This window comes from Nicotiana sylvestris, chromosome 11 (assembly GCF_000393655.2).
Source record: "Nicotiana sylvestris chromosome 11, ASM39365v2, whole genome shotgun sequence".
In the NCBI taxonomy this organism is placed as follows: Eukaryota; Viridiplantae; Streptophyta; class Magnoliopsida; order Solanales; family Solanaceae; genus Nicotiana; species Nicotiana sylvestris.
In genome coordinates this window covers 165523194-165538684 of record NC_091067.1, presented here as the reverse complement: position 1 = coordinate 165538684, position 15491 = coordinate 165523194, and the positions used below count along the sequence as shown (strand labels likewise).

Here is a 15491-nt window from a genome sequence, read left to right as displayed (position 1 = left end):
TGATTTATTCAAAGAATGTGACTTATTTTAAATTACATTATTTATATTTATTGGTAAAACTAAAATCAAGGATATGAATGAATGGACAGAAGAAAGGCATATTGGATGGGTTGTTAGTGGAAGACATTTATTTTTATCATCTTTGGGTGGTCCATTAACTTTTGTAAAGAGCCCCCACTAATCACAGTATGTCCACCATGTTTAGCTGTCCTTTAACTTTTATTGATCCTTGCTATATTCTTCATTTCTTTTAAGCAGCTGGGTTGCCTATGCATAAATTAAAGTTGCTTCCATTTTGGAAAATGCTTCTTTTTTATTAGAATTTGTTGTAGTGGGGCTGTGATACATGTTATGACTTGTGAGTATAAAAATAATGATTTACTTTTCAAGAATGTTTCACAAGCCGTTGGTATTTGGTAGAGAATATTGTCTTATACTAATAACCAAAACTTGCTTCCTACTCGCTCTTACATTAATATCGACCAAAAAATTTAAAATTAAATTCAGAGGTTTCAGTGAATGGATGTGAAATGCCAATGTGATTATTACTCTTTGTAAATACTGGTGTGGATCTGTTGAAAACTACATCTGGCAATGGAAAAAGACATGAAGTAATTAAGTCATAATCAAATCCTAACTAATAGTCCATGCCCCAAGCCTATTTTATTTCATTGTTAATTTGCCAAAAACTTTAAAAGGTGACCATCTAAAAACATGTTCTTAGACCTCAAACATGTACATTAAATTATTAGTTGAAAAAGGCAGCTCGGTACACAAAGCATCCCTCGTTCACACAGGATCCGAATATTCCACGGTTCGAATCCGTGACCTATAGGTCACACGAAGACAACTTTACCATTGCTCCACTCCCCTTCAAAGTTTGTGAATGTGTCTTATTTTCAGTTCTCAAGATCAGGTGGTTTACCGCCAAAATACATAGGTAAAATATGTTTGATGGAAGTCGTGGAACACAAAGTTTATAGTTTCCTGATTTTTCCCAACATCATTGAAAAGGCAAAAATATACTAATAGTGCATTCTACCGATGTCTTGTGTTGGATCAACAATAGTGCAAAAATGAATGATGGTTTCATTCTTTGGTTGATGCATTAATAGATAAAGGAAAATGGCGGGGGGGGGGGGGAGGAGAGAAGAAGACCTACAAAAAGAAAATGTTGCAGAAAATCGGTTGATTTTCCAAACAAAGTAAACTATTAATGCTCAAAGCAAAAATTCACACCAAAGGGTTGTTGCTAAAATTTGGTGCATCTTAGACATTGTAGTTGGTCACTTAGGAACTGAACTTGTTGATAACATTAGTATTCTATAGGTCATTATGATTTTCATGATTTAATAGACATAATTAGCTTTCTTAAATCGATTTGTAATTGGATGTAAATGGTGGTTATCATGGGAAAAATTTGGCACTAATAATCCAGAATTGCTTCAAGAAGTGGTTACTTTTAATGATTTAGTACTAATACTAATAATAATTAGTGCTTATGATCAAAATTAGATAGGCCCTGCATAATATGAAGTTATCATTATCATTCAGAAAATTACAATGTCCACGGTTTAAATGTTATCCCCGGTGAAAAAAATCTTGGGAAAATAGTCTCCAGCTCTTGGCGACCGCAAAATTTTCCTATATGAAAATTTCTGGTATTTGCCATGTTTTATGGAAAATTTCTAGCAATTGCCTTGTGGCAACGACCATATGAAAAAATCTGGCGATTATCATGAGCGCTTCTTAAAATTCTAGCCGAAGGCTATTTTCTAACACTTTTTTTACCAAGGTTAAAATTAAAACGTCAATGATACTATTTGTGCAAATCACCCAAAATAGAAGGAAAGCACAATGAAAATAGGCCACTCCATGGGCTTAGGGCCTCCGAACCTATTTAATAATATAGAAAAAATAATATTGAATAGTCACTCTTAAAATAATAGTTGAAATATATATATATATATATATATATATATATATATATATATATATATATATGTTATATTAAAAAAATTATACAAATTTTTGGCTACCAAATATTAATAGTTTTTGACGCGGGCTAAAAGTGTAAAAAATCCTTTAGTATACCCAACCTTATGAAAAAAGGCTTTTTCGTATATATACCATATATGAAACTATATTACCAAATATGTTCATAGTTTGCTTATTACCCTTCATGCTAATAGTATTTCTACCTAATATATACAATGCATTAAATAAGGAATCACTGTAGCTTTATGATTCCTTATTTTGCGCGCTATAAAAAGGGAATTAAATATTTTCCAGATCTTCCCCAACACAAATCACGCACATTCCATAATTATCGTCGGCTCATTCTCATCTTCCACAACGCAGAACAAGATTTTTCATACTCTGTTTTTGCGATACACTCTATTTCCAGAAATTCTCTCTACATCTCTCTCTGTCTCTCAATCGCAAATTTCAGTAATACAAAACAAATGAAAAGAGAGCAGCAATTCCACCATTGACAGCCATTAAAAAGCTTGAAAGCTTTGAATTCAAATTTGGGTTTTCAAAAATCATTATTTGGATTGGGTGTTGTTGAAAATAATCGGGAATATGGTTTGGAGTTTATATCTCAATTTTGAGGGGTTTTGGTGAAGATTAGACTTGGTTTTGACTAAATTTCAAATTAAAACTCGAAGAAGAAGAAGAAGACATATTGCAGAAATTGTAGATAAATTGTAGGCAGTTGTTTATTTATCTTTTATTCATTTACATATTGTATGAAAGTTGAACAACATTGTATAAAAATTGTATTAAAGTGGATGATTTAGTACTGTTTTGGACAAAAATATGTATAAAAAATGTGAAACATACATTTTAGGGGAATCATGTCGATTCCAAATATGTACCTAGTTTGTAGATAAATTGTAGATTATTTGTATTCTGATTGTAGATGCATTATTTTCTGTTTTCACAAATAAAAACAGCTAAAACTTCTACAAATCTTTTGAAAAAGACGCAATTATGTCGAAAATCCCAATTAAACAACAATCGAATGGGAATTGGGATATTAAAATTCAATATACCCAGTTTGTAGATATTTTGTAGATGATTTGTAGATTATTTGTATTCTGATTGTAGAGCATTGTTTTCTGTTTTCACAAATCCAAAACGACTAAAATTTCTACAAAATCTTCTGCAAAAAACGCAATTATATCGAAAATACCAATTAAGCTACAATCGAAATTTAATGTACCTAGTTTGTAGATATTTTGTATATAAATTGTAGATTATTTGTATTCTGGTTGTAGATGCTTTATTATCTGTTTACACAAATAAAAAACGACTAAAACTTTTACAAATCTTCTGCAAAAAACAGTCTACAATTTATCCAAAATTTATCTACAATTGTTGCAATATAATGTATGTCATGTCTTCTTCTTCTTCTTCTTCTTCTTCTTCTTCTTCTTCTTCTTCTTCTTCTTCTTCGAGTTTCAATATGAAATTCAGCCAAAACTAAGTCTAAATCTTCACCAAAACCCCTCAAAATTGAGATATAAACTCCAAAATATATTTCCAATTATTTACAACAACACCCAATCAAAACAAATAATGATTTTTGAAAACTCAAATTTGAATTCAAAGCTTCAAAGCTTTTTAATGGTTGTCAATGGTGGAATTGCTGCTCTCTTGTCTCTTTGAAGGTTTGTTCTTCTTCATTGAGAAAATTTGAAGCTGAAGGTAAATGTGTGTATGAACTTTGAAGATTTGACTTCAATTTTGATGAACTTTGTTGTTCTTCATTGATGAACTTCAACTGGAGTAAAATGGGGAATAATGGGTTTGAAACGTGGGTATGGGTGTGGGTGTAGGTTTGGGAGAGAGAAACGTGGGGGGGGGGATTTGGAGGAATATACGGTAGCGTTAATTAAGGAGTGATATACGGTACATTAATTGTACAGTTAAAACACATTATGGTATAGAATTGGTAATTAGGTATACTAAATGTAATTAAATCAAACTTTAAACATTGAGGGTAATATAGTTTTCTATATGGAATAGGAATGTAAAAATTCCTATGAAAAAGGGTTGGTGTCGAGGAAAAGCCTAAGAAGTGGAGTTACATTAAGTGAAAATGGCGTGTAGTAGCCACTAAATAAGGGTGTATTTAATTTTTATCCACTATTTAAAATGCTTATCAAAAATAGCCACTACTAAGGGGGAAAAGACACAATTACCCTTTCTCTATTTCTTGTATAATCCCTAAATCGACGAAAACCCTTATTTCATTCATTCAGAGTTCTGCGCTTTTTCATCTTCCTCGTATGCAAACTGCAATCTCAGTTAAACTTCTGCTCCTTCATCTTCTCCGTCATCTTCATCTTCATCTTCTCCGTCATCTTCTGTCCTTCATCTTCTCCGTCATCTTCTCCGTCATCTTCGTTTTTCTTTATTTGTAAGTTGGTTCAATGCCGTGTGAAGTATGTGTGAAATTTCAAAAATTAGCATTATATGTTGATTCAGTGTAGTATATTTTGTGTGATTCTGTTTTTGATAAATTTTTAGTGTGTGAAATTTGAAATGTGTTTGTGGTTGATTCAATATATTTGATTATGTAGGTATATTTCATAAAAATAGTCGTAGAAATTCATAAGCTTACTGATTATGAATTTTCAGTTAACTGTGTTCATTAAATGTAAAGAAGAAACGACATTAAATTTTGTAGTTGGAATTCAAAGTTAAGGACTGATTGTCCTTAACTTTTGCACATGAAACTTGAAGTTAAGGACAAAGTGTCCTTAACTTTGGATGTTGAAAGTATATGTTAAGGACTGTATTTCCTTAACCTATGCACTTACAATTTAAAGTTAAGGACTGATTGTCCTTAACTTTTGCACATGAAACTTGAAGTTAAGGACTAAGTGTCCTTAACTTTGGATGTTAAAAGTATAAGTTAAGGATTGTATTTCCTTAACCTTTGCATTTACAATTTAAAGTTAAGGACTTATTGTCCTTAACTTTTGCACATGAAACTTGAAGTTAAGGACTAAGTGTCCTTAACTTTGGAAGTTGAAAGTATAAGTTAAGGACTGTATTTCTTTAACGTTTGCACTTAAAATTTAAAGTTAAGGATTGTATTTGCTTTAACTTTTAAACTTGAAATTTTAAGTTAAGTCCTAATCTTTGTTTGTTTTTCCTTCTTTTCTAGTGTTATAATGGAAGGCGATCATTTTTTTGATTTTGACGATTGGCGTAATTTTCTGGTATATTGGAAAGGAGATTTTCAATATAAGGAAACAATTAAAAGTTCTCTGTCGAATAGCCAATGGAAGAAATTGAGGGAAAATATTTTTGGCAACTTCTTCAGATTACAAAGTGTGAAGTTCTCGGGTAAACTTATGCACTGTGTATTGCTTTCTGAAATTGTTAGTAATGAACCTGATTCGATGACCTTCAAGGTATTTGACCGCGATATTAAGTTTACTCGTGATGCATTCCATATTATTACTGGTTTGAAGTCTTATTCGTCGCTTGACATGAAAGGTTTAAATGAGAAAGAGAATAGGCTTTTAAGAGTCTATTTCCCTGGAAAGGACAAAATTGAGTTGGCTGATTTGTATAGTTTTATTTCTAGTCGCCCACATGGTACAACTTCATCATTTGCTGGCAGTGATGATGATGCTTTGAAGTTGGCAACACTCTATTTTGTTGAGTCGGTTTTGATGGGCAAGAGGAAAAATAGGAATGTGTCGGAGCAAATAATGAAAATTGTTGACGATGATGCACTTTGCGCTTCCTTCAACTGGGGCTCTCTTGCTTATGAGACGCTATTAAAATCATTGAAGAGTTGCTTGAAATCAAATGAGAATGATGTTCAGAAGGAGAAAGAGAAAGAAAAAGATATTGATAGCTACACTTTAGTTGGCTTTCCTTTTGCGTTTTGTGTCTGGATTATGGAAGTACTTCCTATTTTCCAAGAGAAACAATTTGTGAACTTCAAAGAAGTTGGTTATCCTCGAATGTTATGTTATTCTGAAATGAAGTCTCCACAATTTGATGCTCTTTGTAGAAAATATTTCCATAATAAAAAAGTAAGTTAATGTAATTACTATCTCTTTTTTTGTTTATTTGTTTTAGTTATGTATACTTATGTTTAGTTTTTCTTATATAATAGGTGTTTAAGTTGATTGAGGTGTCACCCTTTATTCCCGTGGAAGAAGAAGATACACAGCCTCTTTGTGTGGAGGAGCCAGTTTCACAAGATCAAGGCTCAAGGTCTTCTTCCACACAATTTGACGAAGGCGTACTTAAGGAAATTGTTAGAGTATGTGTTTCTGCCTTTGAATAGTATTAGTTTTTTATTTGATTATTTCTTGCTTACGAACACCTTTTTTTTATATTATGTTTTTTGATTCAGAAATTATCAGAGAGTTTTAAGAAGGATTTGCAAGCAGAAGTTACCAAAGTTAATCAGAAAATTGTTGTATCAGAAAAAAAGATTGAGAACGAAATCAAGGTAATTTCAGTTAGTCCAACTTTAGGATTTTGTGTCCTTAAATTTTGAACTTGGAATTGAAAGATAAGGACTTCTTGTCCTTAACTTTTGAACTTTGAAATGAAACTTAAGGACATCATGTCCTTAAGTTTTGAACTTGGAATTCAAAGTTAAGGACTTCTTGTCCTTAACTTTTGAACTTGGAGTTCAAACTTAAGGATTGCATTTCCTTAAGTTTTGAACTTTAAGTTCAAACTTAAGGACTGGCCTGTCCTTAAGTTTTAAACATGTCCTTCTCTTTGTAACTTAGTTGCTTTCTCAGGATTTAAAGAAAACTCTAGGATCAAAGCTTGATACTTTGATGAACATGTTTGGGAAAGCTGATCAGATGAACACAGATAGAGAATCTAGTGTTCCAATTAGAAAATATGGAGTTGATGATCATTGTCGTGCTACTGAGCGTACTGGCATATTCAACCAAGATGCAGGTGGTGTTGAACGTGATTATATGGATGTGCATGCAGAGGGTCAGTATGAAAGAGAATTTAGAGATGCACATCTAGATGATGAAACTGAAAATGTTACTGATATTGGGAAAGGTTAGTTATAGATTTTGATTTTTATTTTCATTGATGTATATTCAATAGATTAATACATATAAATTATGCACGTGCATGCAGAAGTTTGTGGAGTGCCGGAGAAAATTTGTAGAGTTTGTGGATTGCAATCACAGGAGGATTTAACAAGTCCATTGGGGACAAGTGTCAGCGAGATTGTATGCAAATGCTTAGAAGGAACGTATGATCTCTCTACACCGCTGTCATACAAAGAAAAATTTGGAGTTCAAACTTGTGCCAGTCAAGGTTAGATAAAATTTTCATTATATATTGTATCTTTATTGCAGCAAGCGAAGAAGCTGGAGTGCAGTATCAAGAGAAAACTGGACTACAATCTCAAGACATAGGCAGAAGTGAGATTGGTTCCAAATCTATAGATGCAACATGTGATGATGATGATGTAGCTGGAATGATCTTGGATATTGCAAATGGTTAGGCAGTGCTTTTTTAATTTTATATATGTTTGTTTTAATTAAAGATTATTAACATGTTAGCTGTTGTAAATATTTTTGCAGAATCTTGTCAACAAGCATCTAAAGATCATGGTGAACAACTGCAAGATAAAGAAAATGTGGAATTGCAAGAAAAAGAAAATGCTGCACGCAATATTTTAGTTGAGTTGTCTCTTGAAAAAACACAAGAAGGTACTGTGGAGAAGACAGGTACTGATTGTGCCCTAATTATTATATGTACAATTGAAATTTTGTCTCTTCATTTGACCTGTTGCAGAAAACTAATATGAATATGTATATATATATATATATATATATATATATATATATATATATATAGTGTCGCCAGCAGAGGAAAACAAAGAGGACACCAATGATGACAATCTTAACCAATATACAAGGAAAAGAAAGAGAGACAGTATTGGTTATGATGGTCCGTCATTTTCTCTTCTTACTCCTACTCCTCCAAGTATACAAATGGACATTGATGCGACTTTGACTATGGAGGGTGAAGGAAATGTTGAAGAAGAACTTGGTCGAGGTAAAAGGAACAAGAAGTTAAGCTGGCAGTTGAAATCTCCTTTTGATAAGGAAGGAAAAGCAGTAAGTTCCAAGGCAGACAATCAAAATACTCTGAAGAGTTCAGGTTGGATAAAATCAACCTATACTCGTAGGTGTATTTTTCATTATGCCAAAGAAGATGAAAAATTAGTGAAGAAATTCATTGTGTGGTTGGGCAAGGAGAAAAGGAGAGGTCGCAAAAAAGAGTAAGTCTCTTAATGTGTTTCACTACATCCTTAACTTCTGTGATTGTAAGACTAATTTTAGGACTAACTGTCCTTAACTTATAGATTCAAGTTTAAAACTTAAGGACTTCTTGTCCTTAAGTTTGAATTCAAAATTCATAAGCTAAGGACATGCAGTCCTTAAGTTTGAGTATCAAATTCAAAAGCTAAGGACACTTGGTCCTTAAGTTATAGATTAAAGTTTTCAAAATTCTAACTTGACATTTTCAAAATTTTCAGGGGACAAATTGATTTATATGCTGATGATAATAGTTTGAGGAAAAAACCATACAAATTGTATCATCAAAAAATCAGTAGCAAAATGTTTTTTCTTGAGCTTTCAGATAGCAAATTTGTTCTTGATAATAAGGTTAGATAATTCACAAGGCATTTATTTTTTCTATTAGTAATTTATCATTTTTTCATTATTTTATGACTGATTTGTTATTGATTTGTTTTATTTTTTGCTTTTTTATGAAACATATTGACATTGCTCTCTATTATCTGAGAAAGAAGGAATGCTACCACCCTCACGATCATCCTTTTTGATGCACAACTACTGATGTTCTTTTTGATAATTATATGGCACTTGTGTATAAAGATTTCAGTGAAGATGCTAGTGATGAGTTTTGGTGTGCTGGTGATAATCAGTTATTTCTGACACCATATGTGTGGGGGGACAACCGTAGATGTGGAATTGCATGGACTGAGGTTGACAAAATCTTTTTTCCATGTCGGCTTCCTTCAGAAGATGATGAAGTTGTGACACACTTTTTGTTGGGAGTATTGGACTTGAATCAAAAAAAGATTGATGTATATGATTCCATATACAGTGAGCCATATGAAGCAGGAATGAACTACATGCAAATGTATGCACACATGATCCCCCATTTGCTAAAGTTCTCACAGTTTGACAAAAATCACAAGTCTTTTGGGAATGTCTTCAACAAATTTGATATACAGTGGCAAAGATCACCACACCAAACTGGATCGTACGTGTTATTATTTGTTATATTATTTATATGTACTTAAGATTTATTGTTTAATTCACTTGCATATCTTACATTTCTCTTAGGACTGATTGTGGTGCATTCCTGATCAAATTTGCCGAGTTGCTGATGATTGGAAAGGACGTGCAGCAATTCCAACCCGAAGACATAAAAGACTTTCGAAAAGAACTTGCTGCAAATCTTTGGGCACATGGTGAATGGAAAAGAAATTCTGGTTATGATACTCCACCAGAAAATGTTGGTGATGATTATGAGAGTGAAAATGAAACATTCTGTCCAAAGGAGTTGTAAAGAAATTGTGGTGTTATTTTTGTATAAAATTGCTGTAAAGGTGACATCTGAATTATGCCAGTTTAGGATAGTTCTGAAATATTCTGTAAATTTGTGAAAAGGCACTTATATTTTGTTTTGTTGGCATAGCGTAATTTTTTGTAACAGCTATGCAAAATTACAATTTCAAAAGTTATGTCAAGGCATTTTGTTATTTATTTCGTTGTTTCTCTCAACTGTTGATTTGTCCATTGAGTTTGTTAGTATTTGTTCATGACTAAGTGTAAGTGAACTTCAAATTCAAAGTTAATGACCAAATGTCCTTAACTTTTGAACTTGAAATTCAAAGTTAAGGACCGACAGTCCTTAAGTTTTGATCATGGGACTATAACTTAAGGACCTCATGTCCTTAACTTTTGAACTTGTATTTCAAACTTAAGGACTCCTGTAGTTAATGACAAACAGTCCTCAAGTTTTTAACATGGGACTATAACTTAAGGACCTATGTCCTTAACGTTTGAACTTAAAATTCAAAGTTAAGGACAGACAGTCCTCAAGTTTTTAACATGGGACTATAACTTAAGGACCTCATGTCCTTAACGTTTGAACTTAAAATTTAAAGTTAAGGACAGACAGTCCTTAAGTTTTTAACTTGTATTTCAAACTTAAGGACTCCTGTAGTTAATGACAAACAGTCCTCAAGTTTTTAACATGGGACTATAACTTAAGGACCTATGTCCTTAACGTTTGAACTTAAAATTCAAAGTTAAGGACAGACAGTCCTCAAGTTTTTAACATGGGACTATAACTTAAGGACCTCATGTCCTTAACGTTTGAACTTAAAATTTAAAGTTAAGGACAGACAGTCCTTAAGTTTTTAACTTGTATTTCAAACTTAAGGACTCCTGTAGTTAATGACAAACAGTCCTCAAGTTTTTAACATGGGACTATAACTTAAGGACCTATGTCCTTAACGTTTGAACTTAAAATTCAAAGTTAAGGACAGACAGTCCTCAAGTTTTTAACATGGGACTATAACTTAAGGACCTCATGTCCTTAACGTTTGAACTTAAAATTTAAAGTTAAGGACAGACAGTCCTTAAGTTTTTAACTTGTATTTCAAACTTAAGGACTCCTGTAGTTAATGACAAACAGTCCTCAAGTTTTTAACATGGGACTATAACTTAAGGACCTATGTCCTTAACGTTTGAACTTAAAATTCAAAGTTAAGGACAAACAGTCCTCAAGTTTTTAACATGGGACTATAACTTAAGGACCTCATGTCCTTAACGTTTGAACTTAAAATTCAAAGTTAAGGACAGACAGTCCTTAAGTATTTAACTTGTATTTCAAACTTAAGGACTCCTGTAGTTAATGACAAACAGTTCTCAAGTTTTTAACATGGGACTATAACTTAAGGACCTATGTCCTTAACGTTTGAACTTAAAATTCAAAGTTAAGGACAGACAATCCTCAAGTTTTTAACATGGGACTATAACTTAAGGACCTCATGTCCTTAACGTTTGAACTTAAAATTCAAAGTTAAGGACAGAGACAGTCCTTAAGTTTTTAACTTGTATTTCAAACTTAAGGACTCCTGTAGTTAATGACAAACAGTCCTCAAGTTTTTAACATGGGACTATAACTTAAGGACCTATGTCCTTAACGTTTGAACTTAAAATTCAAAGTTAAGGACAGACAGTCCTCAAGTTTTTAACATGGGACTATAACTTAAGGACCTCATGTCCTTAACGTTTGAACTTAAAATTCAAAGTTAAGGACAGACAGTCCTCAAGTTTTTAACTTGTATTTCAAACTTAAGGACTCCTGTAGTTAATGACAAACAGTCCTCAAGTTTTTAACATGGGACTATAACTTAAGGACCTCATATCCTTAACTTTTGAACTTGAAATTCAAAGTTAAGGATAGACAGTCCTTAAGTTTTAACATGGGACTATAACTTAAGGACCTCATGTCCTTAACTTTTGAACTTGAAATTCAAAGTTAAGGACAGACAGTCCTTAAGTATTTAACTTGTATTTCAAACTTAAGGACTCCTGTAGTTAATGACAAACAGTCCTCAAGTTTTTAACATGGGACTATAACTTAAGGACCTCATATCCTTAACTTTTGAACTTTAAATTCAAAGTTAAGGATAGACAGTCCTCAAGTTTTTAACATGGGACTATAACTTAAGGACCTCATGTCCTTAACGTTTGAACTTAAAATTCAAAGTTAAGGACAGACAGTCCTTAAGTATTTAACTTGTATTTCAAACTTAAGGACTCCTGTCATTAATGACAAACAGTCCTCAAGTTTTTAACATGGGACTATAACTTAAGGACCTATGTCCTTAACGTTTGAACTTAAAATTCAAAGTTAAGGACAGACAATCCTCAAGTTTTTAACATGGGACTATAACTTAAGGACCTCATGTCCTTAACGTTTGAACTTAAAATTTAAAGTTAAGGACAAATAGTCCTTAAGTATTTAACTTGTATTTCAAACTTAAGGACTCCTGTAGTTAATGACAAACAGTCCTCAAGTTTTTAACATGGGACTATAACTTAAGGACCTATGTCCTTAACGTTTGAACTTAAAATTCAAAGTTAAGGACAGACAGTCCTCAAGTTTTTAACATGGGACTATAACTTAAGGACCTCATGTCCTTAACGTTTGAACTTAAAATTCAAAGTTAAGGACAGACAGTCCTCAAGTTTTTAACATGGGACTATAACTTAAGGACCTCATGTCCTTAACGTTTGAACTTAAAATTCAAAGTTAAGGACAGACAGTCCTTAAGTATTTAACTTGTATTTGAAACTTAAGGACTCCTGTAGTTAATGACAAACAGTCCTCAAGTTTTTAACATGAGACTATAACTTAAGGACCTCATATCCTTAACTTTTGAACTTGAAATTCAAAGTTAAGGATAGACAGTCCTTAAGTTTTTAACATGGGACTATAACTTAAGGACCTCATGTCCTTAACTTTTGAACTTGAAATTCAAAGTTAAGGACAGACAGTCCTTAAGTATTTAACTTGTATTTCAAACTTAAGGACTCCTGTAGTTAATGACAAACAGTCCTCAAGTTTTTAACATGGGACTATAACTTAAGGACCTCATATCCTTAACTTTTGAACTTTAAATTCAAAGTTAAGGATAGACAGTCCTTAAGTTTTTAACATGGGACTATAACTTAAGGACCTCATGTCCTTAACTTTTGAACTTGAAATTCAAAGTTAAGGATAGACAGTCCTTAAGTTTTTAACATGGGACTATAACTTAAGGACCTCATGTCCTTAACTTTTGAACTTGAAATTCAAAGTTAAGGATAGACAGTCATTACGTTTTTAATATGGGACTATAACTTAAGGACCTCATGTCCTTAACGTTTGAACTTAAAATTCAAAGTTAAGGACAGACAGTCCTTATGTTTTTAACATGAGACTATAACTTAAGTACCTCATGTCCTTAACTTTTGAACTTGAAATTCAAAGTTAAGGACATACAGTCATTACGTTTTCAAAATTGCAAGTTGAACTTACTGACTCCTGTTAATAACTTTTAATTGTTGAACTCAAAAGAAATTAAAAGAACGTAACAAGATATAAATATTGAAAATCTAGGCATCCGCTCAAATTAGAATAATAATGAATACAATCTATAGCAAAAACTTAAAAGAGTCGATAAACATAAGTGTATATTTCTACTCTTCTCTATGCTTTCTTGAAAATGGATGGAGTGCCGGAGAATATATACAAGCTGTTCTATTATGACCAATTCTTCTGCAACGACCACATTTGAATGTTATTTTTGATGGCTCGGTAGCAGGAATATGCCTTTTCTTTTGCCTTCTACCTGGTGGCACTTTGAAATCTGGAGGTTTAACAATTTGTGACTTAACACTCTCTGGTACAATCCATGAATCAGTATGTCCTACAGGATGTATTTGTCTTTCATATGTTTTCAGCCAAGATTCCTTTAAGTACCAGTGCGAACAAAAGTCAGACTTCTTGATGTTTCTCTTCTCGATAGCTGCAATTGCATGTATGCATGGTAATTCATCAAGTTGAAATTGAAAACAATCACATGTTCTTTTGTTTAAGTCCACCAAGAAAGTTATTCCTTCTTCTTCAACTCTAGAACGCCATGAATCAACAGGGAAGACCTTCAATGTTGAAAAATTATAAGTGAGTACATTATGTTAAAAAATGTCAAAATCATAATATAAACATAAAACATAATACTTACGTTCAAAGTAAATGCTAAATCTATTCTGTTCTTCAATTCCTCCTCTACCCAACAAGAAACATCATAAAATGTTCCTTCTGCTTTATTTCTTCTTTCATAAAACCAATGTTGTAGCTTCACTTGAATGAAATCCATCATTCTTAGTATAGGCAGCTCCCTTGCTTCTAATAGCACTGAATTCATCGACTCAACTATATTTGTTGTGAGCATGTCATATCTTCGTTGTGGACTACAAGAACGTGCCCATCTTTCCGGTGGTTCTTCCATCAAGTAGTCATAAGTTTTCTTATCTACATTTGCAATATCTGACATGTATATGTCAAATTCTTTACGCTTGTATACTCTTGCAGCACTTTGGAAAAGTTTTATGACCTCACTTTTCACCTTTCTTCGCTTTAGGTTCTGCTCCAAATGATAGATGCAAATCCCATGATGGCTTTCAGGATATACCTTTACAATGCCATTTGCAATAGCTTGATGCCTGTCTGATAAAAAAATCAAATTCTCACGGCTCCCAATTGCATTGCGAAGCTGACTAAAGTACCACTCATAGGAATTGTTGTTTTCAGATTCTGCTATTCCAAAGGCTAATGGGAAAATTTGGTTATTTGCATCTTTTGAAACTGAAATCATTAAAACACCACGATATTTTGACTTCAAAAAAGTCGCATCAATAGCAATCACTGGTCTACAATGATTCCAACCAGCTATCGATGATCCATATGCGTAAAACATATAAAGAAACCTGAAAATACAATATAAAACAAGGTTAAAATACCCGAAGTTTAGGACAGTCAGTCCTTAACTTACATTTACAAGTTATAAAGTTAAGGACATGTTGTCCTTAACTTTTATTTCAAACTTCAAAACTTAAGGACTGGAAGTCCTTAACTTTTAATTACAAGTTCAAAACTTAAGGATAGGCAGTCCTCAACTTCTGGTTATAACTCAAAAGTTAACAAGGCTAAAGACATCATGTCCTAAATTGTTTACCTGTTGTTGTCGTCTATATTTATGTTAGTATAAGTTCCCGAGTTTTTACTTGTCATCATATACAAGTATGAACACAATAATTCATAATTTTCTTCGGGACTTCCTCTTATTAAAGCGGAAGCATGTTGAATAGCACGCCACGCCTTGTGATATCCAATGTCTAGTCCATGCAATTTTTGCATCTCTGCCATGACAAAAGCTGGTGTAACTTCAAATCTTGGGTCCCGAAGATTATCGATAATGTAACCACTAATCAACTTTGAAGTAGCATGCCTTTGATCTGCTTTCCTAGTGTTAACAGAGCAGTCATGCTTTTTCTCAAGCTTTACTATCTTGAATAATGTTGAGTCTTTAATTCTGAAAGCACGCACACACCAACGACACCTATCATCATTGCATGTCAACGAATATCTTGTTGAGCTTGATCTAACAACTTTGAATTCAAAATGTCCTTTGATTGCTACATTAGAAAAACAATTAATTATGCTCTTCTTCTTGTCAAATACTGATCCGACTTTTATTTGATCCAAAGAAGCATTTTCTCTTAATATCGTAGTTGGGGATTCTTTTTGTTTCAAATTTGATCTTCGTTTAGTTATTTGAGTGCAGGTTTTGTCAGCAACTACTTCGATTACCGGTG

General features: G+C 32.8%; 3 protein-coding genes and 1 long non-coding RNA gene across 4 annotated transcripts; 3 read left to right on the top strand and 1 right to left on the bottom strand.

Annotated features, from left to right (window-relative positions):
- Positions 1-5320: 5320 nt before the first annotated feature.
- LOC138882288 (uncharacterized) lies at positions 5321-6341 on the top strand. The gene is made up of 2 exons (XM_070162822.1): positions 5321-6065; positions 6149-6341. Exons 1-2 carry the CDS (start codon positions 5373-5375, stop codon positions 6320-6322), a joined length of 867 nt encoding a protein of 288 aa, XP_070018923.1. The 5' UTR covers positions 5321-5372; the 3' UTR covers positions 6323-6341.
- Positions 6342-7706: 1365 nt separating this feature from the next.
- On the top strand, positions 7707-8640 carry LOC138882287 (uncharacterized). The gene is made up of 3 exons (XR_011403767.1): positions 7707-7748; positions 7879-8305; positions 8564-8640. It is a non-coding gene; the product is annotated as an uncharacterized lncRNA (long non-coding RNA).
- Positions 8641-8849: 209 nt separating this feature from the next.
- LOC138882340 (uncharacterized) lies at positions 8850-9824 on the top strand. The gene is made up of 2 exons (XM_070163009.1): positions 8850-9315; positions 9399-9824. The coding sequence occupies exons 1-2, from the start codon at positions 8906-8908 to the stop codon at positions 9622-9624; spliced, it is 636 nt and encodes a 211-aa protein (XP_070019110.1). The 5' UTR covers positions 8850-8905; the 3' UTR covers positions 9625-9824.
- A 3397-nt stretch (positions 9825-13221) lies between these two features.
- Positions 13222-14594, bottom strand: LOC138882367 (uncharacterized). Its single transcript, XM_070163048.1, has 2 exons — positions 13859-14594; positions 13222-13775 (listed from the first exon to the last, which is right to left on the bottom strand). The coding sequence occupies exons 1-2, from the start codon at positions 14591-14593 to the stop codon at positions 13314-13316; spliced, it is 1197 nt and encodes a 398-aa protein (XP_070019149.1). The 5' UTR covers position 14594; the 3' UTR covers positions 13222-13313.
- Positions 14595-15491: the final 897 nt, after the last annotated feature.

Bases quoted from the DNA above. Each gene is read 5' to 3' on its own strand.
- LOC138882288 (XM_070162822.1), top strand. From the start codon at position 5,373: ATGCACTGTGTATTGCTTTCTGAAATTGTTAGTAATGAACCTGATTCG. The intron at 6,066-6,148 runs GTAAGTTAATGT...CTTATATAATAG, and splicing joins AATATTTCCATAATAAAAAA to GTGTTTAAGTTGATTGAGGT.
- LOC138882340 (XM_070163009.1), top strand. From the start codon at position 8,906: ATGGCACTTGTGTATAAAGATTTCAGTGAAGATGCTAGTGATGAGTTT. The intron at 9,316-9,398 runs GTACGTGTTATT...CATTTCTCTTAG, and splicing joins TCACCACACCAAACTGGATC to GACTGATTGTGGTGCATTCC.
- LOC138882367 (XM_070163048.1), bottom strand. From the start codon at position 14,593: ATGTTTTACGCATATGGATCATCGATAGCTGGTTGGAATCATTGTAGA. The intron at 13,776-13,858 runs GTAAGTATTATG...TCAACATTGAAG, and splicing joins ATTTAGCATTTACTTTGAAC to GTCTTCCCTGTTGATTCATG.